The sequence below is a fragment of the Salvelinus alpinus genome, chromosome 8 (assembly GCF_045679555.1).
Source record: "Salvelinus alpinus chromosome 8, SLU_Salpinus.1, whole genome shotgun sequence".
Taxonomy (NCBI): Eukaryota; Metazoa; Chordata; class Actinopteri; order Salmoniformes; family Salmonidae; genus Salvelinus; species Salvelinus alpinus.
In genome coordinates, this window is record NC_092093.1 from 28,153,342 (window position 1) to 28,168,224 (window position 14,883).

The window sequence follows — 14,883 nt, forward strand, 5'->3', positions numbered from 1 at the left end:
GAATAGGTAGTGACGTATCACATTTTCTGGCCTATCCAGACAAAGTATCGATTTCCTCTGCTGAAGTAACGAGACTGCAAACATTCTAATGGTGTCTCTGCATCACTCAGAGGACGCTTGGCTGAAAAGAATGTTGTCAGTTACATGAAATGGTGCCAATATTGTTCAATTTGTGTCCTCAAAAGTGAGTACACCTCAGCAATTAATATCGATTTTGACCAGAAAGGTGAGTTCCAGACCAATCTAGAACTATGCAGCATTACTAGTATTGTTAATGGCCATCTGATGTATTTTTAGGAGAAAATCTACATTTTTACATTGTGTTCAAGACAGGGTTTGCTTTGCAGAGGTGCAACAAATAGCTAAAAACACCAACAAATAGCTAATAACACCAGTGACATAGAGAAGCTCACCTCTCTCTAAAGTATAGTTTTTCTCTCTCACTCTTCCAACTCTACCTTTCATTCCCTCACATTATCACTCTCTCTTCCTCCCCTCCCTCACTTTCAGACCTACTCCCTTAGCTCTGCATACACAATGCAGGTATGGGTCTCATCCGTCAAAGTCCTCATCCTCTCATTCAGACACTCTCTTTTTCAGCAAAAATCCAAGAGGTACACTTGCTCCCACTACCTCTGTTTTACACAGAGGTGCTTATGCTGACATAGAAGCCGCCATCACACCAAATAGCAAATAAAAACTCCAAAACTATGATCTTAATTTGAGAACGAGACTGCAAACAGTAGTGCACTGCACATGTACATAGTTCAACGCTTACCATTGCCTAGATAACATTACTGTGCTATTACACTTTCTTTACACTCTACAGACAGATAATATACATACAGAAGATGGATCAGAATAGTGCATGTACTTACTCAGTGTCAGAGTGATAGGTGAAACACTCAGGGAGGTACAGCTCTACTAAATCCATGTGCTCTTTGCCACCATACTCTGAGGAGAAAACCTGCTCACTAGCAAAGATCCCTTTGAGCTTTCTCTCTCTCTTTCTTTAGTTGGTCTGTCTCCTTTTCTTTCTCAATCTCTGTTTTCCTCTCTGACACACTTTCACTGGAGCAACAGTGTCTCCCTCTCTCTCTAGCTCTCCCTGTCACTCTCTGTGTGTCTGTCTTTGTTTCTGTGTGTCTCGGTCTCTATCTGTGTGTCTCTCTCATGCTCTTGCTGACTTTCCCTCTAACAGCAGTGTTGAGACTCCAGCCAGTGAGGTCTTAACTGTTGTGGCTCAGTCTATGATAGAGCACTCAAAGCTACAGCTGGTCCTCATGAATATCCAGGAACCATTTTATATGCCCCTCCCTCTGGACCACAATGCCAGCATTTGACTGGCCACCGTCTACTCCAATGAGAGCCGGCCAATAACTGTGGGTACATAGAGACAGGACAGGTGGCAGTAGTGAGATGAAAAAAAGTAGAGGGAGAGAGTGATAGTATAAGAAAGAGAAGGATGAATGAACAAGAAAGAATGTGGTTGTGGGGCAAGGGGCAGTGCCGTTTCTAGACATAAGCGACATAAGCTTATAATTTTTAGGGGGAAGTCAGCCGGGGTCTCAACTATCTAGGATAGTAGAATACCCAACGTGCAATTTCGGAATTTGGTTCTGCATCAGCAGTTTTCCTCTTGTTGTCAGTCACTGAAAGTCACTTAATTAACCCATGTCAGCTAACATTATATAGATTGCTAGGTAAGTTAGTCTATCCAACTATTTTGTTAGTCATTCGCACTCAGATATCATATCAATATGGCATAAGTCATGGCAAAATGTGTAAAATTGCAGGAAATTAGCTTTAAAACTGCAACATATTATTTACACCCCATGTAAGGTGACCACATTTTTTTTTTTAAATGCCGGACAACAGGATGATTTTGCTGGACATTCGCGGGACAGTGCAAAATGTTGCCAGCATCACATGCCAATCATTTGATCTCAATCAGTTTCATGGGAATATAAATTTAGAATTTCTTCAATAACTTTTTTGGTAGCAAATTAGAGCAGGTGGTGTTCACAAACTATTAGCCTTCCTGTATTTTGTTTAAATCGAAGCAAATTCTGGCTAGTGGCGCGTGCTGTTGAGTTTTGTCCGCATGATAATTATTTTTGGACTATTCAGCTAACCATGCTAAAATCTCATAAGAAATGGCTAAGTGTTTTTGGTATAACAGTAACATTATACTATGCTATTATATTTAGTTATGTTATGTAGAATACCAATTAATCATGTGATCTTCCAAGACATTGATTCAGCTTTGATCTAACTTTACTAAAAGAGCACCATTGTGGGGAGCGAAAAATGGCGTACTGACGCTCTGGTGTGCTCTGGCAGCACTGCACCCCTGCTCCCACTTCACCAAACAAGCTAATTGAAGCAACTTATAGCCTATTCTTCTGCGTCATGCAAAATGTAGTGACCCATGAAACGAAAGACCACATGTGTGGCTGTTTTATGAAAATCTGGGAATATTTGGCCAAGGAAACATTTTCTGGTTGGTCTCAGGGAATGTAAAACAATCCAGTATTAAACAGGATTGAGTGAAGTTGCAGCAAATAAGTTGAATAAGCAACTAATGAGCATGGAGCGCCTCACAAGTGACAAAATCACATATCTTTTCAGTCTAATATGACTATTTACTTACTTTTGTAGCTCTTCATCAGAAGCAGCTTTTTAGAAGTAGTTACGCCTAACTGTCCTCTCCAATTGAGCTGGAATTCAGTCCGAAATATCAAAATATCAGATCACAACAAGGATTTGAGAAGTGTTTAACCAGTACAACATCCTTATGATGTATATATTTTCAGAAGCACAACGTGACTGCAAGAGACAGGTTGGAATGTCTGACTGAAATACGGGACAAATCAACCTTTTTTCTTTCGAAATTAGTGGTGTTTGAACTTGATGATAAAATCCAGGACATGATTGTTTGGTTGCAAAACAAAACGCCAAAATGCAGGACTGTCCAACACAATCCGGGACATTTGGTCACCCTAACCCAAAAATGTGTAGAATTGAAGGACAAGCTGCACTGTTTTGACCGCGAGTTGGGTGATATTGGGGCCGCCAACCAAATCTTGCTTAGGGCCCCCAAAACGCTAGAAACGGCCCTGGCAAGGGGCACAGGTTGACAGTGAAAGCAGTCACCTTTCTAAATCAGAGCATATTCATTCAAGTCTGACCTTTCTAGTAAGAATACCTCTCGTTGTCCTAATAAAAACATTCTCCACTAATAAATTGCAGCCAGGGAGGCTGACAATTTAAAGTAGTTGTTGCATTTGAATATAGTTGCTGTGTGGGTGTGGGTGTATTTACAGTTGAAGTCGGAAGTTTACATACACTTAGGTTGGAGTCATTAAAACTTGTTTTTCAACCACTCCGCAAATTTCTTGATAACAAACTATAGTTTTGGCAAGTCGGTTAGGACATCTACTTTGTGCATGACACAAGTAATTTTTCCAACAATTGTTTACAGACAGATTATTTCACTTATAATTCACTGTATCACAATTCCAGTGGGTCAGAAGTTTACATACACTAAGTTGACTGTGCCTTTAAACAGCTTGGAATATTCCAGAAAATGATGTCATGGCTTTAGAAGCTTCTGATAGGCTAATTGACATCATTTGAGTCAATTGGAGGTGTACCTGTGGATGTATTTCAAGGCCTACCTTCAAACTCAGTGCCTCTTTGCTTGACATCATGGGAAAATCAAAAGAAATCAGCCAAGACCTCAGAAAATAAATTGTAGACCTCCACAAGTCTGGTTCATCCTTGGGATCAATTTCCAAACGCCTGAAGGTACCATGTTCATCTGTACAAACAATAGTACGCAAGTATAAACACCATGGGACCACGCAGCAGACTCAGGAAGGACACATGTTCTGTCTCTTAGAGATGAACGTACTTTGGTGTAAAAAGTGCAAATCAATCTCAGAACAACAGCAAAGGACCTTGTGAAGATGCTGGAGGAAATGTGTACAAAATTCTCTATATCCACAGTAAAACGAGTCCTATAATGACAACCTGAAAGGCCCCTCCGCAAGGAAGAAGCCACTGCTCCAAAACCGCCATAAAAAAGCCAGACTATGGTTTGCAACTGCACATGGGGACAAAGATCGTACTTTTTGGAGAAATGTCATCTGGTCTGATGAAACAAAAATAGAACTGTTTGGCCATAATGACCATCGTTATGTTTGGAAGAAAAAGGGGGATGCTTGCAAGCCGAAGAACACCATCCCAACCCTGAAGCACGGGGGTGGCAGCCTCATGTTGTGGGGGTGCTTTACTGCAGAAGGGACTGGTGCACTTCACAAAATAGATGGCATCATGAGGCAGGAAAATTATGTGGAAATATTGAAGCAACATCTCAAGACATCAGTCAAGAAGCTTGCTCGCAAATGGGTCTTCCAAATGGACAATGACCCCAAGCATACTTCCAAAGTTGTGGCAAAATGGCTGAAGGACAACAAAGTCAAGATATTGGAGTGGCCATCACAAAGCCCTGACCTCAATCCTATAGACAATTTGTGGGCAGAACTGAAAAAGCGTGTGCGAGCAAGGAGGCCTACAAACCTGACTCAGTTACACCAGCTCTGTTAGGAGGAATGGGACAAAATTCACCCAACTTATTGTGGGAAGCTTGTGGAAGGCTACCTGAAATGTTTGACCCAAGTTAAACAATTTAAAGGCAATGCTACCAAATACTAATTGAGTGTATGTAAACTTCTGACCCACTGGGAATGTGATGAAAGAAATAAAAGCTGAAATAAATTATTCTGATATTTCACATTCTTAAAATAAAGTGGTGATCATAACTGGCCTAAGACAGGGAATTTTTACTTGGATTAAATGTCAGGAATTGTTCAAAACTGAGTATAAATGTATTTGGCTACGGTGTATGTAAACTTCCGACTTCAACTGTCTCTCTCTCTCTCTGTGTGTGTGTGTGTGTGTGTGTGTGTGTGTGTGTGTGTGTGTGTGTGTGTGTGTGTGTGTGTGTGTGTGTGTGTGTGTGTGTGTGTGGCAGACATATTGCACAGTATTCCATTTTTTTTAAATTATTCCAAGAATTTCTTTTTGCATTTGTGTGTGTGTGTGTGTGTGTGTGTGTGTGTGTGGTAAGAGGGCAGTGGGTTCTGAAGGCTTTTGTCCTACTCTGATGATACATGATCCTAAAGGACATACATACCTCTAGGTTGTGTGTATATTTTGTGTGGAGTGTGTGTGTGCATGCATGTGTGTGTCACTAAGTGTCCGTGTCCTACTATACAACAGGTGCCACAGCACTCCCCTAACCCCCCCCCCCCCCCCCAATTATTATTATTACATAAATACGCAAACACATACAAACACGTGCTCGTCGACTTCCTTAATTAAAGCCCTGACTAACGGAAGTTTAGTAACTCAGTGATGCAAGCCTCTCTAGTTGTCTAACTCAAAGATACCCTGGCAGTAAACCTGGATCTGATCATCTGTCAGTAACATGTCCCTAATGTGACGCTCTGACCTCTCTCTGACTGACTGACTGACACACACACACACACACACACACACACACACACACACACACACACACACACACACACACACACACACACACACACACACACACACACACACACACACACACACACACACACACACACACACACACACACACAGACTCTAGGCAGATAACACATTTATATCAGAGTCACTTGTTTTCAACTGTATAAAAGCTGAGAGACCATTATGAAAAGGGGGTGTTAGAATTGGAGCACATTAACTTGATATGAAATATAAGACCATCATCAACACATTTCTATGCCTACATGCTTACACCATACTTCGAAGAACTCCACTAGTGTCTTCTCTACAAGGCACGCAACTTCCTTTTCTTACTTTAGAACTCCAGCACCATCCTCAGCCCGCAGCAACAGTTCCAGGCTGAGTCTTACATACAGTAATCTCTGATCACTGGATGGTGATCCACTTAACGGATTCTGCCTGCGATCAGTCGGTGGCTCACTCCACAAAGCCACTCAACTGGATTCATGTATTAGGCAAGCCAAGAGGTAAGAACTCACCCCACAAAGCCACTCAACTGGATTCATGTATTAGGCAAGCCAAGACGTAAGAGTAGATAGAGGTATACAAAAACAAAAACACAAACAAACACATGTGCATGCGCACAGATAGACACACAGCCAGAAACACAGAAAGAGAGAGAAGGTAAGAGAGAAAGAAAGAAAGGAAAGAAAGAGAAAAAGTAATAAAACATTACCCACTAGTGATGTTCCCTCTTATTTTGTCATACATGGTGATCAATGTGGGAGTAAAGGAACACTGAGGAGGTTGTTTCATCCAATGCCTGAGGCTGATGATAGGTGCTTGTACGAGTGTACACATGCATATATACAAACTCACATTCAAAACGCACACATGTGCGGACACACACATACATACACACATTTCCCCAGGCCTGGAGGGAAGCAAAAGTAATTACGCTACCCAAGAATAGTAAAGCCCCCTTTACTGGCTCAAATTGTGTTTGACCAGATACAATGCTATTTTATTGTAAACAAATTTACAAAATACTTTCAGCACGCTTGTAGGGAAGGACATTCAACAAGCACAGCACTTACACAAATTACTGATGATTGACTGAGAGAAATTGATGATAAAAAGTTTTTGGGAGCTGTTTTGTTAGACTTCAATGCGGCTTTAGACATCATTGATCATAGTCTGCTGATGGAAAGACGTATGCGTTATGGTTTTACACCCCCTGCTATATTGTGGATAAAGAGTTACCTGTCTAACAGAACACAGAGGGTGTTCTTTAATGGACGCCTCTCCAACATAAACCAGGTAGAATCAGGAATTCCCCAGGGCAGCTGTCTAGGCCCCTTACTTTTTTCAATCTTTACTAATGACATGCCACTGGCTAAAAGTCAGTGTGGCTATGTATGCGGATGACTCAACACTATACACGTCAGCTACTACAGCGAGTGAAATAACTGCAAAACTTAACAAAGAGCTGCAGCTAGTTTCAGAATGGGTGGCAAGGAATAAATTAGTCCTAAATATTTCAAAAACTAAGAGCATTGTATTTGGGACAAATCGTTCACTAAACCCTAAACCTCATCTGAATCTTATAATAATGTGGAAATTGAGCAAGTTTACATTTACATTTAAGTCATTTAGCAGACGCTCTTATCCAGAGCGACTTACAAATTGGTGCATTCACCTCATGATATCCAGTGGAACAACTACTTTACAATAGTGCATCTAACTCTTTTAAGGGGGGGGGGGTTAGAAGGATTACTTTATCCTATCCTAGGTATTCCTTAAAGAGGTGGGGTTTCAGGTGTCTCCGGAAGGTGGTGATTGACTCCGCTGACATGGCGTCGTGAGGGAGTTTGTTCCACCATTGGGGTGCCAGAGCAGCGAACAGTTTTGACTGGGCTGAGCGGGAACTGTACTTCCTCAGAGGTAGGGAGGCGAGCAGGCCAGAGGTGGATGAACGCAGTAGACATCCATGGTGACTAAACTTCTTGGAGTAACCCTGGATTGCAAACTGTCATGGTCAAAACATGTTGATGCAACAGTAGCTAAGCTGGGGAGAAGTCTGTCCATAATAAAGTGATGCTATGCCTTTTTAACAACACTATCAACAAGGCAGGTCCTACAGGCTCTAGTTTTGTCGCTCCTGGACAGCCGTGTGGTCACTTGCCACAAAGAGGGACCTCAGAAAATTACAATTGGCTCAGAACAGGGCAGCACGGCTGGCCCTTAAATGTTCACGGAGAGCTAACATTAATAATATGCATGTAAGTCTCTCATGGCTCAAAGTGAAGGAGAGATTGACTTCATCACTACTTGTTTTTGTAAGAAGTGTTGACATGCTGAATGCACCGAGGTGTCTGTTTAGACTAATAGCAAACAGCTCGGACATGCATGCATACCCCACAAGACATGCCACCAAAGGTCTCTTAACAATCTCCAAGTCAAGAACAGACTATGGGAGGCACACAGTACTACATAGAGCTATGGCTACATGGAACTCTATTCCACATAGAGTTCCAAGCACATAATAAGACACGCAGTCTACACACACGTACACATGGATGTTGTATTGTAAATATGTGATATTGGAGTAGAGGCCTGAGGGAACACACTAAATGTATTGGGTAAAGTGTTCTGAAATGTAATGTCATGTAGTATCTTAAACTGTATATAACTGTCTTAATTTTGCTGGACCCCAGGAAGAATATGGGGATCCATAATAAATACAAATGTAAATGGTCTCGGATGGTTGAGGGGCAGCTCTCAGGGAACTGTGGGGGGATCTTGGAGGGTTGGTGGCCTAGCGGTTGGGAGCTTGGGCCGGTGGCTGATAGGTCACTGGTTCGGGTCCCCATTTTGACTGTGTGGGAGATCTGTCGACGTGCCCCTGAGCAGGGCGTTTATCCTGGCTGCGTCTGTGGGTCGCTCTGGATTGGAGTCTGTTAGATGACTGAATGTAATGGAAATGTTGAGTGGCTTCACCGCACGTAGATTGTATGTTTTAATATTCAATAATAAAAAATACAAAAATTGCTGGGGAGGTCCACATACTCCTTACTTTTTTGACGTCTAGATTAGAATAACTGTATCCAATTATATTTTCTAATTTCATTAATTGCACTAACACAAAGGAAGGTGATGCAGGGGTGAACAACACAATATGTGTGTCTGTCTGTGGTTTAGCTATCAAAGCGGTGGAAATGGACACTTCAGATTCAAATCTAAGTAGTCTGAGTAGTGTTCTGAAGCAAACCCTCACCCCCTCTGACACTGTCTTTCATACGCACAACACACAGTATCATGTTTAGAAGCGACCCCTGCCAAACCAAACTGTAGCATGGAGAAAATCGCTTTGCTAATCTGCTGTTTGATAAGCCCTAGACACAAGACTCCATGGAGTGGTTCTTATCACACGGGTAATGTGCCGCACGCGCATAACATTAAACACCTCACACACACATACAGTATGAGGAATAAAACACCTCACTCACACACACATGTCGAATGAGGCCTAAAACACCTCACGAACATACACACATACAATTCTCTCTCTCTCTCTCTCTCTCTCTCTCTCTCTCTCTCTCTCTCTCTAGAGAGAGAGAGAGAGAGAGAGAGAGAGAGAGAGAGAGATAAACAGCTATCGTAAAATAACAGAAAGGCAAAGGCTCTGCATTTGTATTCAGTGCTGCTATCCTATACAATCATAACCTAATCACAAACGTAAATGTAACATGAAAATAATCTTCACAGGGAAATTATCTTAAATAAACCATTTAGGAAGAATAATGTTTACATTGGAAGAAGTGTTTCTTGGCTATCGCCCCAACGGCTTAGCTGTAGCTGTTATTATCAATGAATTCTTTATACCCTGAGCCAAGTTATTGTGCTGTTTTGTTCGGTCGTAGACATTGGCTACTTCAAGTACAAAGCCATAAGCAATTGTAATAAGGAGGGGAGAGCTAAGATTAATTATTTTATCAGTTGAGTCGTTGTTTGAGCTAGATTGACATTTTCCCTGGCACAAAGCAGTCGTCTTGGGATGGAATACAACAATAGTTAGACACACAAGAGCAGGGCCACAGTGGCGTCTAGCTAGCCACTTAAGTTTAAGATCACAAGAAATGACTTTGTTCGCTTGCTCTAATGATAATAGCCTACCTACATAACTATACGTGACTGTTCCATTTTACTTAGTGATATCAAGTTGCCCACGCATGTATTTTCATTTAATTTCGGAATAAAAACATATGAAACAAACCTGGCTACTGTTTTGTATTTGGTGCCCTAAGTTTCATGTAGTTTTCATAGATCTTCACAAAAATGCATGTCAAGCATATTGAATACCTTGGCTTTTTCAAGGAAGATTAACTTAAAATAAAGATCAAATTTTCTCATGCTCGATAAGCTCTCTACTTAGTGGTCAATGCTATGTAGCCTACATTCCCAAAGCTTTGAACAATCTCAAGTGATACTGGATACTGAAATTCTACATCTTTTCACAAAGGACAGACCTGTAACACAACACAAAGCAGTCAGTGTTGACCATGGTATGGATTACTTCTGTTTTTCTCAAATGTGAGTGTGGGGGAAGCAACCCCCAGACCGCACCCCAACAACCAAGCACCCCATACCCCTCCCCCTCCATAGTGACAGCTGTCAGACTGAGTTTCAAACCAAAAGCGTCACTCTCTGGTGTCCCCAACCCCCTACTGTCTCTCCTGACATCATCACTGCGAGACGCGCTGAGCATAATCAACTCAGCTATCGTCTAACTCGGTGCAATCCATCAATTACAGAGACACAATGTGGGCTAACACTATTCTCACTGCACATATATTGTACAGACCATCTGACACAAGTTGTTTAAAGATGTTGAGATTAAGGGAGAGAACGAAGAGGTGTGGAGGAAGGGAGGAAGAGTAGGAGAAGAGAGCTGGAGGGAGAAACTATATGGATGTGTCTTTGGATAGATAGACTGATAGATTGATAGATGAATGTCTGGGTGAGCAGATTGCTCCAAATATTGATCAGTCACACATTGAATATTGATCAGGAAACAGGATGTATCAGCTATCAGAGCCTTGTTGCCGGTGGCTGATCCCTCCCTGTGTGGGAAACTGTAGTAGAACCTGACCATAGAACCTCCACTTAGTGTACTGGGTCAACCAACTATTCAATGGTTTTAAATGGTTTCCACTGCTCACATGACCATGTATGGTCTTGTTTGGAATACAGAAGGAAAAAACACTGTTGGGTGGCTGCTGGAGCATAGCCAGCCCATTGCAGCTGTCCCTAAATATACTGAACAAAAATATTAACGCAACATGTAAAGTGTTGGTCCAATGTTTCATGAGCTAAAATAAAAGATCCCAGAATTGTTCCATACTCACAAAAAGCTTATTTCTCTCAAATGTTGTGCACGATTTTGTTTACATCTCTGTTAGTGAGCATTTCTCCTTTGCTAAGATAATCCATCCACCTGACAGGTGTGGCATATCTAGAAGCTGATTAAACAGCATGATCATTACACAGGTGCACCTTGTGCTGGGGACAATAAAAGGCCGCTAAAATGTGCAGTTTTGTCACACAACACAATGCCACAGATGTCTCAAGTTTTGAGGGAGCATGCAATTGGCATGCTGACTGCAGGAATGTCCACCAGAGCTGTTGCCAGAAAATGTAATGTTAATTTCTCTACCATAAGCCGCCTCAATGTTGTTTTAGAGAATTTGGCAGTACGTCCAACCCGCCTCACAACCGCAGACCACGTGTAACCACGCCAGCCCAGGACCTCCACATCCGGCTTCTTCACCTGCGGGATCATCTGAGACCAGCCACCTGGACAGCTGAAGAATTTCTGCACTAACTGTCAGAAACCGTCTCAGGGAAGCTCATCTACGTGCTCGTTGTCCTCACCAGGGTCTTGACCTGAATTCGGCGTTGCAACCAAATTCAGTGGGCGAATGCACACCTTCGATGGCCACTGGCATGCTGGAGAAGTGTGCTCTTCACGGATGAATCCCGGTTTCAACTGAACAGGCCAAATGGTATAGCGTCGTGTGGGTGAGCAGTTTGTCCCATGGTGGCAGTGGGGTTATGGTATGGCCAGGCATAAGCTACGGACAACAAACACAATTGCATTTTATCGATGGAAATTTGAATGGACATAGATACCATGATGAGATCCTGGAGGCCCATTGTCGTGCCATTCATCCACCACCATCACCTCATGATTCAGCATGATAATGCACGGCCCCATTTCACAAGGATCTCTACACAATTCCTGGAAGCTGAAAAGGTCCCAGTTGTTCCATGGCCTGCATACTCACCAGACATGTTACTGATTGAGCATGTTTGGGATGCTCTGGATTGACGTGTACAACAGCGCGTTCCAGTTCCCACCAATATCCAGCAACTTCGCACAGCCATTGAAGAGGAGTGGGACAACATTCCACAGGCCACAATCAACAGCCCGATCAACTCTATGCGAAGGAGATGTGTCGCACTGCATGAGGCAAATGGGGGTCACACCAGATACTGACTGGTTTTCTGATTTTTAAAGGTATCTGTGATCAACAGGATGCATAACTGTATTCCTAGTCATGTGAAATCCATAGATTTGGGCTTAATTGACTGATTTCCTTATATGAACTGTAACTCAGTAAAATCTTTGAAATTGTTGCATATTGTGTTGTTTATATTTTTGTTCAGTGTATTTTTGGCTTGATTGCCCCCTAGTGGAGTCCTAAAAAGCCATCTTAAATAGTTTGTTGCTCCTTCCATTGGAGTAATCACTGATCTGAAGCTTTCACCTCTCTCTCTCTTCCTCCCTCTCCTTCCCTCTGTCAGTGTGTTTGGCAGGTAAGCCACCCACCTTTATTTTCAGGTGGTTATGTAACCAGACTTTACCACTGGAGAAGATTACAGAAACAATGTCCTCTTAGCAAGGAGTTTAGGATTGACAAGTTCACTTCTCGCTCTTTATCTCTGTCTGCCTTTCTCTCACTCCTTCCTGATTCTTCCCTTTCTCTTTGTATCTCTCTGTTTTGTTCTGCTCACCTCTCTACTCAAAAATAATAAACAGAGATATAGAGATATAGAGAAAAGAGGGAGGGAGAAGATTCCCAAGGTTCCCACAGCTCCCCACACCTTATCTCACTTTTCTTCCTTCTCTCATCCTCTTCTCTGGCATACACACTTGTTTCCCAAGCCTATCACAGGGCCCATCTCAGGAGTGAAGCTGCCAGGGTAGTGCTTACACAGGTGGAATACCTTTAGTTAGCACCTGACCCTCTCAGCATGATGTCTCAGATTCAGGCACCTGGTGACAACAGGAACCTTTCTTCCAACTCACACACACAGGCAGGCAGACATAGACAGACACACACACACAGTGATGTAGTGGTACACAAAAAAGTTGGGTAAACTGTTGAGCCAAAAGTGGGTAAACTCTGTTTACTTGCGTTTACCCTTCACTACACCACTGCACACACACACACACACACACACACACACACACACACACACACACACACACACACACACACACACACACACACACACACACACACACACACACACACACACACACACACACACACACACACACACACACACACACACACACACTAAAGGTCAGATTACCTGACCTATCACCCCACAGTTAAGGTCTCTCTCCACAGGTGGTAAAGCTAACTGTCTGGCTGGTGTAATACTGGTGTATAGGAGTCAATTTCCTAATACTTCCTCCCACCTCGCTCCTGTTCCTCCGCTCTCTCTAGCCGCTACCCACTCTCCTTTTTCCACTTTCTTTCCCTCATTCTCTTTCTCTCTATCCCATGTTCTCCATCTGCCTCCTTCTCGCTCTCCAATAACTCTCCATCTGTCTCTTTTATCTCCCCTCTCCTGTCCCTCCTCCTTCTCCTCCCTCTCACATACCTGTCCCTCTCCATCTCTATGACCTCTACCTCTCCCTCCCTCCCCTCCTCCCGCTACCTCTCCCCCTCCCTCCCCTCCTCTCTCTACCTCTCCTCCTCCCTCTACGCCACCTCCCTCCTCTCCTCGTCCTCCCTCTACCTCTCCCCCTCTCCCACCCCCTCTACCCCTCCCCCTCTCATATAAAGGTGGATAGATTGAGCAGAAGCCAGTTAGCCAGGCTAACACAGACCAGTGAGTCTCAGCTACGCCAGGAACACCAATCCAAATGTAATTTTCTGCAAGATTACACACGATAATGACTGGCTTTGGAGGACCGCCATAACTGATGGGTTCCAATTATAGATGTATAACTATCGATCTGTCAACACCAGAGAGAGGGAGGGAGTAGAGAGGGAGGGAGGGAGGGAGTAAAGCTCTGTAAAGAAATGTTTACTTTGCGAGATGGGAAAAATTATAAAAATGTATTGGAAAAATTATATCACTGACAAAATTGACCTTAGAATGCAGGCGGAAGATTGAGGAATGTTCTAATAGCTATTCTCAAAACGAAATGTGTGTAGCGACACACTGTTTTGAGAGAGGAGAGCAGAAAGCTGATAAAAAAAAACAGAGTACGGTGGGTATACCGGAGTACAGGACAGATCTCTACCACCTGGACAAAGGTAACACACACACACATGTATATAGAGCCCAAATGCCCTCTAGCCAACTGCCTTGGTCAAAATACCACACTGTAGATACACACATCCAAATACCCTCTAAATGCCCCCAGTCTAAATATCCCACAACAACCCCCCCATGTCCTAAAAACCCATCTAGCCCCTGCACCTGCTCAGTACTTACTCACTGGTTCCTCCAGAGTCCTGCAGCCAGCTGCAGTCAGTCAGTCAGTCTCAAGGACAAATGCCTCAGCTCTACCCAGCTCTCTTCCTTCCTCTCCTCTCTGTGCCTCAGCTCTACCCAGCTCTCTTCCTTCCTCTCCTCTCTGTGCCTCAGCTCTACCCAGCTCTCTTCCTTCCTCTCCTCTCTGTGCCTCAGCTCTACCCAGCTCTCTTCCTTCCTCTCCTCTCTGTGCCTCAGCTCTACCCAGCTCTCTTCCTTCCTCTCCTCTCTGTGCCTCAGCTCTACCCAGCTCTCTTCCTTCCTCTCCTCTCTGTGGCTCAGCTCTACCCAGCTCTCTTCCTTCCTCTCCTCTCTGTGCCTCAGCGATGCAGCAGCAGCACAGACCTTTCTCTCCTCTACTCCGGACCAGGCAGCACCGAGTTCACTTACCCCACTCACAGGGGAGTCCGGAGTGTGTGTGATAGGGGGAGAGGATAGAGAGGAAGTAGAGGACACAGCTCTCCTGCATTCCCATAGATACAGGAATTGCTATAGCAGCCTTGCAGA

General features: G+C 43.4%; 1 protein-coding gene across 2 annotated transcripts in view; it reads right to left on the reverse strand.

The window, feature by feature from the left end:
• LOC139582857 (estrogen-related receptor gamma-like) overlaps positions 1–14,525 on the reverse strand; it is a 38,509-nt gene extending 23,984 nt beyond the window's left edge. The window contains exon 1 of one of the 2 annotated variants that reach the window (XM_071413248.1): positions 14,338–14,525. Coding sequence is in view for 1 of the 2 variants with exons in the window: in XM_071413246.1 (XP_071269347.1) it covers positions 879–934 (56 nt within the window). In the remaining variant the exon portion in view is untranslated. Of the gene's footprint in view, positions 1–878; positions 1,235–14,337 lie in introns of those variants that run through there. The other variant, XM_071413246.1, reaches the window with a different exon arrangement.
• Between the last annotated feature and the right edge of the window lie 358 nt (positions 14,526–14,883).